Genomic DNA, 15,458 nt, shown 5'->3' with positions numbered 1-15,458 from the left:
ATATATAAACATGTGCTTTACAGGTGTAATCATTGATGACTAGAGAGGGGCTTTACGCTTACATCCTTTTTCCATGGTAGTCAGGAAGCACTATATGTTTGATAAGACATTAAAGGTGTTTTTTTTCACACGATCATATGATAAGAAGAAATGTACAGTCAAGTGCAACAACCATCTTCCTTCTATCTTGCAGTTATTTCCCCTTTTTCACTCCTTTTACTGAAGGTGACACAGCGTGATGTTCGCCAGTCTAGCCTTTTTTAACCCTTGCCTCAGGTTAAAATTGGTCCAGCTCTCCGTTTAAAGGGTTAGATTCTATCTGCCTATTAGTATTTCACCTAACAGGTTTCAGCAGAATAAATTAAGCTGGAATCGAGAGACACTCGCCCAGGTTCTAACTGCCTTGCATCCGAATGTCTCACCCCTCTTATCTGATAAATGCTATCCCACCAAGCAGCCTTTCTAAGTAGTAGAATTGATCTATCATTCACATTCGTTATCGGTCAGCTTCTCTCATAAGGACTTGCCTGCACTTGGTGCTATTCCTGGGTTCGTTTTAGAGGTTTGGAAAGAACTAACCTCAGGGGTAATGTTTGAACACTCTCACTTTGGACTAAGTAACCTTTAAGAACCATTGGTTTGAATGCACACAATCAACTTAACTTTTTACCACTATGCAGATTTTCAGTGATTTATAATAATTTCATTAGGCTTCTCTTTAAATGCAATAGAGCGTTTTATTGAGCAAATCTAGCAAGAACACAGCATCAATTCATGATTAAACAATTAATTATTTCTGATTAAACATGAGACTAAAGTAAATAAATTGAGCGTACCTGACAATCTTCTCTAATTATTAAATTTAGGAGAGAGAGTGAACAGCGTGGCCACTACCGTATCACTCGGTCTTGTCTTGCGTCTGGGAAAAGCACTCAGTTGTCCGGAGGACTCGGTACGATGTCTTCTTTGTGGACAAAAGGATCTTATCCCTCGGCAGGGGGGAGCGGAGGAGTCCCGTAAGCCAATCGTGGTCTGGCAGTTATCTCTGGAATTGGCTGGAACGTTAGTGCTTACGCCCCAGCTGTCTTCTCTGTGGTATGGTGGTGATGGAAAACCCTCGTCTGTTCAGGCTGTAGTGGGTCACTGGGTCTCCCAGCCCCGGGGAGGGGAACAGCCCGGTGCTGTTGCCTCCTTTGCCTCTTCGGGTGTAGTCGGTTCTTCCCTCTATTGGTTTCTTCTGGATAACTGCAGAACCTCTTAGGACTCTCCGTTTGGCAGAGTGTGGTCTTCGCTTGTTGAACAAAGTCAGAAAAAGACTTTGCTTCCAATGATGTCCTCAGCGATCTCTGGAGCCTAAGTCCCGCGTCGTCTTCCCGTCTCTCGGGCAAAAGAGGAAGGTGAAGATTCTTCAGAACTCTGGCCAAGTTCCCTTTGCTGCTCTTCTGGCGGCTCCGGCGAACAACTCCCCCGTAATGTCTCTGCTCTCCCATTCTTATACTTTCTCTAGACACACAAAACTGGCTAGGTACGCCCTCTGACACCGTCTAACTTATGCAATCAACTTTGTCATCACATACATCAGTAATACAGAAGTCATGTTGTTACAGCAAATACCCAGTGTCCACATTCTGTTTAACACACACACATTTCAGCCCACCCTTTTGGGTTTTTCCCAAACTTCCCTTTTTTCTGAGGAGGCTGCAATGTCATTGTGGCTGCCGAGTCATGGTGACTGTTGTTTACTGCACTTCTGCTTTCTTAAGGCCTGGACACACAAGCTTATGAGGCCTTTACGCACACACAGAGCCTAACCAAAGATTACTTCACACAGAATCACTTCTTAAATCATTCTTCTCAATCTGAACATGATAAGTCATCTGAATCATTACTTTAATCAAATCAACACTTCAAAAAAGTACATGTGTATATTCTAGCAAGCATAATCATATGATTAACTTATAATGTTTCTTCTTTAAGATCTTTATTTGTCTGCTTCAAAACCTTTGTTACCTTAGGGCCGTAATGAGCCTGAGTTCTCTCTGAGACCTCAACATCTGCATCTTACTTGACAGTGACCACCAGATAAAGAGTTTTTGTTGCATTAGTTCCTCTGAAGCATTTTACCGTAAGGGTAAAAAGTATGTTGTGAAATATTCTGCACACAAATGCCACAGTGATCATAAAAAAGTTATCTGCATATCTCAAGCTCAAACACAAAAAAGTGTTTGTCACCCACTTATCCGCTGTGATACAACCCTGTTATAAAACGTCAGCTGGATGGTGTGAAGGAATGGTGCTAAATGAGCACAGTTCCTCTGTGTGCATGTTTAAGCAGTGCCCTGTTTCTGATGTAGGCCCCTTGTAAAAGAAGGAAAGCTGAAGGGGAAAAGGAGAAATGGAAATTTGTCAATAAAACCTTTTTCAATGTTTTATAGTTTCCGACAGTGGAAAAGTAACTGAGGGACAAGTTGGCAAGAAGACAAACAGTTTGATATTCTGTCCTTGTTTTACTAATTAGTCCGTCCTTGTCTTTCTTTTCATATCCAAACAAGAACTGCACAGTGGGTCAGTGGGAGCCAACAGCTCTGTCAGCAATAGCTCTATGTGGTTCATAAAAACCATTAAATGAGAAGGTGTGTCCAAATTTGTGGCTGATAGTGTATGTACAGTGGGTACGTAAAGTATTCAGACCCCTTGAAATTTTTCACTCTCTGTGTCATGGCAGCCATTTGCCAAAATCAAAAAAGTTCATTTTATTTCTCATTAATGTACACTCAGCATCCCATCTTGACAGAAAAAAACAGAAATGTAGAAATTTTTGCAAATTTATTTAAAAAAAAAGAAAAGAAAAATTTATTAAAAAGAAAAAGAAAAACTGAAATATCACATAGTCATAAGTATTCAGATCCTTTGCAGCGACATTCATATTTAACTCACATGCTGTCCATTTCTTCTGATCCTCCTCGAGATGGTTCTGCTTCTTTATTGGAGTCCAGCTGTGTTTAATTAAACTGATTGTACTTGATTAGGAAAGACACACACCTGTCTATGTAAGACCTTACAGCTCTCAGTGCATGTCAGGGTAAATGAGAATCATGAGGTGGAAGGAACTGCCCAAGGAGCTCAGAGACAGAATTGTGGCAAGGCACAGATCTGGCCAAGGTTACAAAAGAATTTCTGCAGCACTCAAGGTTCCTAAGAGCACAGTGGCCTCCAGGGGCACCGCCAGGAATTTTGGGCCCCATGAAAAAAAATTAAATTGGGCCCCCTCTGTGCTGCTGCGCTACCATTGTTACCACATCTCTAGGACCTAACTGTCCTATCAAAGCTTTACATGACTCTAATTAAAGGCTTGCAACTGTCTTTCATCTTGTAGTTCTATACTAGTACTAGCAAGATTTACTACTGGTGATTTGTATCATCCAGTACAGACAGAAGGTTATTTGTTTATTCATAAATCATTTCATAATGCTCATGATGTGATAAAAAATAATTTGTTGGAATTTATGTCATTAATGAATATTTCATTTTCTTTTTTGTAATGGTGAAAAGAGCAAGATTGACAGAAATCCTCACAGACTCCCTGCAATGATACAAACTGACATGCCAATGTCATTAGCACAGTGTTGCTCACCTTGTTCACTGGGGCAGGGAGGGGTGATGGTATGGGGAGACTGGGGTGCTGCTGACTCATCATCATCAGCTGCTAAAAGGGGCAGGGGCAGTGATTTAATATGAATACCTTCCTAAACGTTTCCCTGCACTGACTAAATGTTGATAAAATGTAAGCTAACACTAATCTATAGCTAGTTGGTTTATTTCACCATGGACATTAGCCTAAACCAACAGGCTAAATTCACAGACTACAGGCTACTCACCTTTCTTATTGAAAAACTGGCTCAGAGATCGTACGCCTTTCTTTTCTCTCTCCTCTCTCTCTTTTTTTTGTTTTTTGTTTTGACAACATTGTGGCCACACAGCAGCGACGTCTGTTTGGGTCATCTCCTGTCTGATTGCAATTAAGCACCGTGAGTGAGTGACGCTAAAGCGGACCAAACCATTTCATGCAGATACAGGGGGGTGGTCAGTCAATATAGATGTTTACTTTTTGTCAATGGATTGTTACCTCCACAGCTTCCTGGCTAAAAACCGTGGTTATTAGCACTGCTGAATATTTACGTGATGGCTCGTTTAGCTGGTAACAGGCCTCTAGCGGTCCGGGCCAACTTCGTCAGGTACAGGAGAAAACCGAAGCTCTTCAGTAACGTTCCCAAACATCATTTATTTTCGTCCACAGGAGTAACATATGGCCGCTTCAAGTTCACCAACACTATGCGTACATCACACACTGGACATATTAATCTTCACTGGACTAAAAGGGGGGAAACTTCCTCACACTTATACTTCACTCAGGTACATACGCCATTTTCTTCTCCTTCTGCCACACACACCTTACCCATCATGCACCACTCTTAAAGGGGGAGAGGAGGGTGAGCCGGCAACAGGATATTCAACTTTTAGTGCAATAAAAACATAGCGAATATGAACTGTATTATATTTGAAACACACAATAGTAAAATACTGCGCTTAATATTAAGTTTAATTTTTTTTAATTTTTTTCTACATATTTTTTGGGGGCCCTGTCATCCATGGGCCCATGGAATTGTCCTAACTTTTCACCCCTATACGGCGCCCCTGGTGGCCTCCATAATCCTCATGGAAGACGTTTGGGACAACCACAACTCTTCCTAGACCTGGCCGTCCAGCCAAACTGAGCAATCGTGGGAGAGCCACCAACGTTCACCATCCAACCTGACAGAACTGGAGAGGATCTGCAAGGAAGAATGGCAGAGGATCCCCAAATCCAGGTGTGAAAAACTTGTTGCATCATTCCCAAGAAGACTCATGGCTGTACTAGAGTCCCTATATTAAGAGAATAGCGACATGAACGGGTCCAAAAAAATTTGGTCACGGGAGCTATGGGTGCCATTTTGTTTCCTATTCATGAATGCTGGGTTTTCCTGTTAACGTTGTTTGCACCGCAGAGAGTAGTTCCAGGTCTTCCAACGCTTCCTAAATTCCCTGAAAAATGATGGGCTGTTGTGCCTTTGGGTGCACAAATCGGTCAGAGAAGGGATTCCACATGTTTAGGTTTCCCAGTGGTCCTGAAAGAAGGAAACTGTGGGAAAATAAAGTCCGGAGAGTGGGATGGAAACCGACTTCATCATCGTTTTTTGTGCCAGGTTAGTCCCATGTACACACGTGGACAAAATTGTTGGTACCCCTCAGTTAAAGAAGGAAAAACCCACAATTCTCACTGAAATCACTTGAAACTCACAAAAGTAACAATAAATAAAAATTTATTGAAAATTAAATAATCAAAATCAGCCATCACTTTTGAATTGTTGATTAACATAATTATTTAAAAAAACAAACTAATGAAACAGGCCTGGACAAAAATGATGGTACCCATAACTTAATATTTTGTTGCACAACCTTTTGAGGCAATCACTGCAATTAAACGATTTCTGTATTTGTCAATGAGCGTTCTGCAGCTGTCAACAGGTATTTTGGCCCACTCCTCGTGAGCAAACAGCTCCAGTTGTCTCAGGTTTGATGGGTGTCTTCTCCAAATGGCATGTTTCAGCTCCTTCCACATATGTTCAATGGGATTCAGATCTGGGCTCATAGAAGGCCACTTTAGAATAGTCCAACGCTTTTCTCTCAGCCATTCTTGGGTGTTTTTGGCTGTGTGTTTTGGATCGTTGTCCTGTTGGAAGACCCATGACCTGCGACTGAGACCAAGCTTTCTGACACTAGGCAGCACATTTCTCTCCAGAATGCCTTGATAGTCTTCAGATTTCATCGTACCTTGCACACTTTCAAGACACCCTGTGCCAGATGCAGCAAAGCAGCCCCAAAACATTACTGAGCCTCCTCCATGTTTCACCGTAGGGACAGTGTTCTTTTCTTCGTATGCTTGGTTTTTGAGTCTATGAACATAGAGTTGATGTGCCTTACCAAAAAGCTCCAGTTTGGTCTCATCTGTCCAAAGGACATTCTCCCAGAAGCTTTGTGGCTTGTCAACATGCATTTTTGCAAATTCCAGTCTGGCTTTTTTATGAGTTTTTTTCAGCAGTGGTGTCCTCCTTGGTCGTCTCCCATGAAGTCCACTTTGGCTCAAACAACGACGAATGGTGCGATCTGACACTGATGTACCTTGGCCTTGGAGTTCACCTTTAATTTCTTTGGAGGTTGCTCTGGGCTCTTTGGATACAATTCCAACGATCCGTCTCTTCAATTTGTCATCAATTTTCCTCTTGCGGCCACGTCCAGGGAGGTTGGCTACTGTCCCGTGGGTCTTGAACTTCTGAATAATATGAGCCACTGTTGTCACAGGAACTTCAAGCTGTTTAGAGATGATCTTATAGCCTTTACCTTTAAGATGTTTGTCTATAATTTTTTTTCGGATGTCCTGGGACAATTCTCTCCTTCGCTTTCTGTTGTCCATGTTCAGTGTGGTACACACCTTTTCACCAAACAGCAGGGTGACTACTTGTCTCCCTTTAAATAGGCAGACTGACTGATTATGAGTTTGGAAACACCTGTGATGTCAATTAAATGACACACCTGAGTTAATCATGTCACTCTGGTCAAATAGTTTTCAATCTTTTATAGAGGTACCATCATTTTTGTCCAGGCCTGTTTCATTAGTTTGTTTTTTTAAATAATTATGTTAATCAACAATTCAAAAGTAATGGCTGTTTTTGATTATTTAATTTTCAATACATTTTTATTTATTGTTACTTTTGTGAGTTTCAAGTGATTTCAGTGAGAATTGTGGGTTTTTCCTTCTTTAACTGAGGGGTACCAACAATTTTGTCCACGTGTGTATGTACTTTCATGTTATGATGTATGGGTGAATGACAGATAGAAAAGTTTGATGTGATTTTAAGCAGTTGTGGTTTTTTGACTTTGACCATTTTCATGCATGGAGATGTGTTACTGGTGACTGTTGGGTACCATAAACAGCGTTAAACTTCAGCGGCCCGTTTTCGGGCCGTCTTGAGATGTGCAAACGTATTTTGCTAAATTGACCGAAGCTGCAAACTCAATGATAAAACCATTATACACCCATGGAAAGCTTAGATTCTCATGAATCCGCCGGTATAAACCACTTTCAGATGTGATTACCACAGCGGGTAATATAAACACATTTGTCCAACAAACAACAAATAACGTAAACGGCACAACTCACCTTTGAAGGCTCATAACTAGTCACAGATGAAAATATTCCACAAAAAACGGCCATAATCCAACCTTGGGCATCCAGACAAAACAAGCCAGTAAAATATTTTGTCCAAAACATGTCTTGAAATCAGTAAACAATCCACAAATAGCTAGTTTTCATGAATGTGCACCTCGCGCTGCGCGTCCCATATTTGGGATAGGCTCCAGTAGAATTCCTGTGTCCTCTAAATTGTAAAAAAAAAAAAAATCATTATTATTGATAAGCAATCATCCTTTTTTACTTTTGAACGATGACTAGAAAACTTAGAATGTAAAAATCCAAATAAAACACATAGCGCTAAGCGAGTACACATGCAGTCACGGGTGCATTAGTGCGTGGCACAGTGAATGGAAACAAAATGGCGTCAAATCCCCAGTTGTCGCTACTCTCTTAATATAGGGACTCTAGGCTGTACTAGCTGAACAGGGTGCTTCTACTCAATACTGAGCACAGGGTCTGAATACTTATGACCATGTGATATTTCAGTTTTTCTTTTTTAATAAATTTGCAAAAATTTCTACATTTCTGTTTTTTTCTGTCAAGATGGGGTGCTGAGTGTACATTAATGAGAAATAAAATGAACTTTTTTGATTTTGGCAAATGGCTGCAATGACACAGAGAGTGAAAAATTTCAAGGGGTCTGAATACTTTCCGTACCCACTGTATACCATGGGGTAAACCAACGGTCCCCAAAGGGCTGCTGTCTGTCACCTCTATGTTGCCAGACCGACAAGCTCAAAGCCCATTTAATTGTTTGAGATAATGCAGCAACCACCTTGCCTATAAGTTATCCTTAGCACATCCAACTCACAGTGAAAAGGTCATTTTCAGGCCTGAAAACGACCTTTTCACTGCGAATTGGAAACAAGAAAAGCTACTGAAATGCAAAAATGAGTTTTGTTTCATTAGTTTGCTCTCAGAAACACCTACAGAATGACATCATTTCCTCAGATTTGTGGTGCTAAAGCACATCCACGCTGGTCTGCATCCAAGTAAAGTCAAATCTAGCAGTGGTGACACCTTTTCATGCAGGCATAGCAATCACAAAAAAGTGTGAGGTGTGAGGACATAAAGAATAATATATCACTTCGTCAAGTGGAATTTCACAAAGTTGTATCTCCAAGGGCGTCAGTTTGTTTTTAAAAGTGGGGGGGATGGAGACCACAGCACTTTGAGAAAATGTCGAAGAACGGCAGCAAAAATGCCACAAGTTGGGCTCGAAGTCACAACCACCTCACCAAAGGCAGAGGCTCAAGGTGCTGAGCTATCAGTATATGCGGGTCGAGGGGTCTGTGGGCCGCTATAGTACTAATTCTCCCGGGCCGAAATTTTGCCCCTGCACGCCTCTGGTCGGAGCTTCCACTTGGCACAGGCGCAAATTTAGCATCTGCGCGTTTTTTTTTTGTTTTTTTTAACCTCACGAAGGTGTGCTGCATGTCTGTGCAACTCTCCGCTGAGTGCGGATGGTGTGTTCAGCAGCGTCGGAATTTTCTATACTACTGAAAATAACTGGGTTTACAATGGCTTACATGTGAAGAATTTGAATGTGTTGGAGACAAAATGACCCCTGACAAAAAGTGGGGGGGACACGTCCCCACCGTCCCCCCCTAAACTGACGCCTATGTGTATCTCCTCACTAAACCCTTTCCTACCATTATTATAAACACCTTGATTTGTAGAAGCAGATGGAACATTTTCTGTTGCTCCTCAGCAAGCATTATTCCATGACCTGAACGATTTACTTCAGCTGGATATTTATTGAATAGAAGCACAGTAGTTTTGCCTTTAGGGAATGGGGAATTACATACAGACTATACTGTACTGTGTGGGAAAAACTGAATGGTAAAGACTTTCCTTGCTTAGGTTTTTTTTTTTTTCCAAAATGAAGCTCAATGTTGTCACAATCGTTGCATTGTCTCAGAGACAGGCAGGCAGAGGCAAAAGTCATATACACTATATCGCCAAAAGTATTCGCTCACCCATCCAAATATTTAGAATCAGGTGTTCCAATCACTTCCATGGCCACAGGTGTATAAAATCAAGCACATCGGCATGCAGGCTGCTTTTACAAACATTTGTGAAAGAATGGGTCGCTCTCAGTAGCTCAGTGAATTTCAGCGTGGAACTGTGATAGGATGCCACCTGTGCAACAAATCCAGTTGTGACGTTTCCTCACTCCGAAGTATTCCACAGTCAACTGTCAGCTGTATTATAAGAAAGTGGAAGTGTGTGGGAACGCCAGCAACTCAGCCACCAAGTGGTAGGCCACGTAAAGTGGGGTCAGTGGATGCTGAGGTGCATAGTACCAAGAGGTCATCAACTTTCTGCAGAGTCAATCGTGACACACCTTCAAACTTCATGTGACCTTCAGATTAGCTCAACAACAGTGCGCCAAGAGCTTCTTGGAATGGGTTTCCATGGCCAAGCAGCTGCATTCAAGCCATACATCACCAAGTGCAATGCAAAGCGTCGGCTGCGGTGGTGTAAAGCATGCTGCCACTGGACTCCAGAGCAGTGGAGACACGTTCTCTGGAGTGACCAATCGCGCTTCTCCATCTGGCAATCTGTGGGAACAGTTTGGAGCTGGCCCCTTCCTCTTCCAACATGATCGTGCACCAGTGCACAAAGCAAGGTCCATAAAGACATGGATGACAGAGTCTGGTGTGGATGAACTTGACTGGCCTGCACAGAGTCCTGACCTCAAGCCGATAGAACATCTTTGGGATGAATTAGAGCGAAGACTGCGAGCCAGGCCTTCTGGTCCAACATCAGTGTGTGACCTCACAAATGCGCTTGTGGAAGAATGATCAACAGTTCCCACAAACACACTCCTAAACCTTGTGGACAGCCTTCCCAGAAGAGTGGAAGCTGTTTCAGCTCCAAAGGGTGGACCGACGTCATATAGAACCCTATGAATTAGGAATGGGATGTCACTTATGTTCATATGTGACTCAAGGCAGGTGAGAGAATACTTTTGGCAATATAGTGTATATGTCATCACCACAGTCAGCAGTCTGTGTGCTTATGGGAGGATATGGCAGCTGGCAGGATTTTCGAAAACAATGACCAGTCTGATGATTTAAACTCCGCTTAACCCCATGTCTGTTCCCTGATCACAGAGTCCAACAGTGGAGAAAAATATAGAACAACACTGTAAGCTAACACATTGCTGCCATGGATCTAAAATCGGGTGAGTTGGCATAACTATTTCCTTTCGGCCCAGCCCAACAAGAGAAAGAGTTCCTGAAACTTCAGACTGAGCTCCCCCATAAACCTCTGTGTCAGAGGCGTGATTCAGAGAGAGAGAGAAACCCCTCCTCCAAAAATCTAGTCGTCTCAGCGTGTCACCTCAGTTGTGAGAGCAGATGAAGATTCAAAGAGAAGAAAGATTGAGGCAGGAATAGTGAGAGAGAAAAAGGAGTGGTCATCCTATGAGATCGCATCAATCTGTAATTTTTATTTGTTGGTATCAGTATATACTTGAACTACCTTTTTCCATATCCGTTCATTTAACTGGTTCTTTTTTGTTGTTGTTAAGTTAGAACATCATCTAGGAAAACTTAGGCAAAAGTCAAAAGAAACCTGGACCATCTGGATGTAGAGGATTCTGAGGTTTATGTTTTGGTTGTTTAAACTTTGCTTACACAGATCTGGACACTGTTTGCTTCTTCACCATGATGGGCAGGTGGAACCTCCTGATACTGGGTGAGTCACATCTGTCATCCATTTGCACAGTAGTTAAAATGGAAAATTATCTGCTTTAAGTATAAAAGATGTTGTGTGCTCTGAAAGAGGGAACCAAAAGGTTTCATAACCTTCCAAACGTTTCCTGAATAGGTATTTATGTATGTGTTTTGTTTAGATTCAAATCTATGATGACAAAAAAATGTTGTTTGACTGTCAACTTCAAATTTTTAAAAGGATTACTAATGTCTTGTAATAGTTACTTTTATGTAATAATATTGATTTCTGAATTCCTGCTGTTATTTTCTTTTTTAAACTTTTCCCTTAGATCAAGTCAGCCAGCTGTCTTATCATCAATTTCACTTGTAAAATTAAATTAGTCAAAATTTGAGCTCAGTTTGAAAATAGCTGAAGCAGAAGCTAAGACCCTGAAACCTGAATGTGAGAAAGAGCTCAGAAAAATTTGAAGAAATGAAGGGAGAGAGATGGTGAACACTGCAGCTTTTCTTCAAACAGCCCGCTATCAGGGTGCTACTGAACAGAAGATCTCTGTTCCTCTGCTTTTATAGTGATATTTATACACTATGAGCTCATTTCACAGCAGCATGATAATGAAGCAGTTAAGCACAACTGCTTTTTAAAGGAAGAACTCTGTTGCCATGCCACTAAACAACAACACTGGTAGATTCTAACATCTGCACTGAACTATATGATTTCATGGGGCGGCATAGCTCAGTGGGTAGTGTGGACGTCTTGCGACCAAAGGGTTGCCAGTTTGATCCTCGGCCCGTCGTGCTCATGTCGAGGTGTCCCTGAGCAAGACACCTAGCCCCTAATTGCTCCTGATGGGTCGTGGTTAGTGCCTTGCATGGCAGCTTCTGCCATGAATGGGTGAATGTGATGTATCGTATACTTGTAAAGCACTTTGGGTACCTTGCGGCGCTATATAAATACAGACCATTTACCATGATTACAATATCAGATAATGATTTTTACCTCCACCAGGAGGTTATGTAATCACCAGAGTTTGTTTGTCTGTCTGTGTGTGTGTCTGTCTGTTAACAGCATAACTCAAAAAGTCATGGACAGTGATCCGGATCACCTCCAAAATCTAATCGATTGTTACTTTTGCTCTTCTGGACATCCTGTAAAAATTTGGTGAAAATCCGTCCATGACTTTTTGAGTTATTCTGTTAACAGACACACACACAGATGACCTGGCGGAGGTATGTGCTCTCAGAGTGCTTTTCTAGTTTGTACATGATTCCTCTTCACATGTGTTAAGATAACCTTTATCTACACCATGTTGTGAAGTGTCCTGAGAGTTTTATGTACTGTAGTCATATTCATGAGTTTTGTTAAATGGTTGTATTTATATAGCGCTTTGATCCAAAGCGCTTTACATGATACATCACATTCACCCATTCACACAACTGATGGCGGAAGCTGCCATGCAAGGCGCTAACCACGACCCAGGGACACCTCGATGAGGATCGAACCGGCAACCTTCCAGTTACAAGACTTCCACTCTACCCACTGAGCCATGTTGCCTATGTTTTGTCAGCGGCTTATCTGGTTGTGAACATTTATACCTTTGCGATGGTGTGTCTGTGTTGCTCTGCAATTACACTGCCCAAACGCCAGTTATCTGTCGGTTTTCTCTGCCGCTGTGATGAGTTTCTCAACACGGTAATTAAATGGTCAACTCTCCTAAATCATCAAAAACATGTTGCGCTTTCCCGTTAAGCCAGGGTGGTTCTGCACGCAGCCAACAGTTTTTACAGGCAATTATTTCCTTCCAAAGGAAAAACAAACAGTGAAAATGCTGAAGGATGTATTTTTTTCAAACGACAAAGAGAACTGATGTGGCAGCAAATAGGCTACCTAAACAGGACGAACTGACTGATGGTGAATGAGTTATTTATTTTAAGGATGATACTGACTCATCCGATGAGGCTGATAATGTAAAAATATAATAAGACTTTCTTCCTGTTTTTATATACCGGAAACCCCAAAGAACTGACTCTGTACTCTTAGAGCATGCACATTCAGTGCTACTTTGTGCTTGCACCATGCCAGCTGATGTTTCCTCACACATAGGAAGCACAGTTCTCCCCTGTGTTGATCATTTTGAATTATGGTGCAGATGCTGCTGGAACAATCTGAGGAAATGAGGGTCGAGAATAAGGATCTATGTTTTATCTGCAGAGCCTGTATAATATTTCTGATGTTGTAAAAGTCATTAAATTGATCCTTTGGTTTCCTTGGAGCAACTGTAAAGAAAAAAAATAAAAATGTTGGATTAAATTGTTGTTTTAAAGGTAATGGGCTGCACATGACTGACAGTTTCTTGTTTGCTTTTCAGTTCTGTTCCTCTCCTCTGTCATTGTCCCATCTGAGTCAGACTGCCCTTCAGGATTTATTACTTCTGACGGAGGATGCATTGGTATGAAACACAATTTTATGCTGTATTTAATAATTCATGCAACACCAACCATGTTGTGGTATGTGTGCAGCTTTCCTTTTAGAGAGACAGTATGTATAAACAGTACTTATGGTTTGTTAATTTTTGTCCAGTGTGAAAAGTTCAGGCTCCAAAAGCACCAATTAATGTGATATCCATCTGTTTCATATTCCTTCCTTATTGAAGATTTCGATGAGTGTGCTGTTGATGAAGACTATCCTGATGATGATGGAAAATGTGGGGAAAATACGCTCTGCTTTAACACAATGGGGAGCTTCTACTGTCAGTGTGCTGAAGGTTTCAGATCAACACTGACTGTGAATTTTACCGCTGGATCATCTGCAACGTGTTTAGGTAAGACATCTGGAGTCAATGATGGCAGAAGATGTGATTCATTTTGATGGAACTTCATTTCCTTCAGTTGAAACTTCAATATGACAGCATTATCCTTATCCTTTGCTTTAAGATATTAATGAATGCACCGACATGAAAGACATCTGTGGACCTAATGCCACATGTTACAACGCAATTGGCAATTATTCCTGCATTTGTGATTATGGATTCGTTTCTACAACTGGAATGGAAAGACTTCATTATGGTGACGACGTGACATGCATAGGTAACATTCTGTTCTCTTTTGTACTGCAGTTTTAGATGATCTAGTTTTAATTTAATTTAATGGTTGGTGGTTTAATGATGATTTTCTTTCTCACTTAAATTTCCTCTTCCTGTTGATGTAGATCGTAATGAATGTGAAGAGGAAAACATTTGCGGTCAGAATGCAGCATGTGTCAACACACAGGGTGGTTATCATTGTATTTGCAATGCTGGCTTTGGACTAAAATCTGGCAAATCTACCTTCTCTGGAAATGAGGAGCAATGTGAAGGTGAGGGCTATGACATCATGTGGCAAAAAATAACGCAAGATATGACTCACACAGTGTTTTAGAAAATATCTAAGGGAGTTAGGTAGACTTAAAAATGCTAACTTGACTATCTTGTTGCTTTAGTTTTTTGTTTTGTTCATGATCTTAAAAACCTACCAAGCACTATTTGAATATAACCATTCTAGTGCACCAGGATGTGACTGACACACACAATGTAACCATTTTCCTGTCCCCAATATGTTTCCATTTTAGACATATGTATGACTGATAAGACAATCTGCGGAAATGGAACCTGCCACCATGAAGCCGCTGGTCATTACTGTGCATGCCATGCAGGATTCACCAACTACGGCAACAAAACGTCTCTCTGCACTGGTAAGAACCCAACAGCATTCAACTTTTTGTGACATCCATCGTAATCTGGTGTTTCTTTTCTGCATCAGCAAGCGCATTTCATTGAATAAGCTTTTTGTTTCCACAGAATTAAACTGTGATGTTTTCAAAGATGCAAACATTGTAAAAGAGGTAAGTCACCCTCCACTCACCGTTGTGCATATATTTAAAATGTTTATCATCTCACATTTTTGCTTCATCTTCCCCAAATCCCTCTCCCAGATACTTCCCATTGCCCATGATTTCATGAGGCAGCTGAACAAAAGCTGTCTGGACCTCACAGAGAGTGACAATCCGAAAGAGCTCAACGGGGACATCATGCTTAAGGTACAAATAAATTAACAGAAATGCAAAAGGCCCAGTTCTTTACTACCATAACAGAAACAGGAAGTCTTACCCTCCTTTGAGCTCTGTCACATGGTGTATAGATATTTATGCGCAACACTGTAGACTGTTTATATTGACCTGAGGTAATGCGTAGCCTGAAAGTCTGCCTCGGTCTGACTCTGTTTCTTTTTTCCCTGCACATACTTACGTCACTGCCTCTCCCCCTCCTCTTTGTTGGCTGCAGATACTGCTGTCTATAATTGACAAGGTCTTGTCCAGTGGAGTCTTCAATACTAACAAGAAAGTCTCCACCTTTCTGGACTTGGTGGAGGACGCTCTGAGGCTCATAGGACCCTTCATGAAGTCCCCAAGGACAAATATATCCTTTAATCATACAGGTTAATGATTAGAT

The 15,458-nt window shown here is 41.4% G+C and overlaps 1 protein-coding gene across 1 annotated transcript in view; it reads left to right on the top strand.

Annotated features, from left to right (window-relative positions):
- Positions 1–15,458, top strand: part of LOC110962423 (adhesion G protein-coupled receptor E1) — a 43,123-nt gene that overhangs the window by 23,704 nt on the left and 3,961 nt on the right. The window contains 7 exon segments of the mRNA XM_051941609.1: positions 13,626–13,793; positions 13,906–14,058; positions 14,180–14,326; positions 14,579–14,701; positions 14,808–14,851; positions 14,942–15,046; positions 15,291–15,444. Coding sequence (XP_051797569.1) covers positions 13,626–13,793; positions 13,906–14,058; positions 14,180–14,326; positions 14,579–14,701; positions 14,808–14,851; positions 14,942–15,046; positions 15,291–15,444 — 894 coding nt within the window.

This window comes from Acanthochromis polyacanthus, chromosome 21 (genome assembly GCF_021347895.1).
Source record: "Acanthochromis polyacanthus isolate Apoly-LR-REF ecotype Palm Island chromosome 21, KAUST_Apoly_ChrSc, whole genome shotgun sequence".
In the NCBI taxonomy this organism is placed as follows: domain Eukaryota; kingdom Metazoa; phylum Chordata; class Actinopteri; family Pomacentridae; genus Acanthochromis; species Acanthochromis polyacanthus.
The sequence above is the reverse complement of the archived record's forward strand: the minus strand, read 5'-3'. Positions and strand labels throughout refer to the sequence as shown.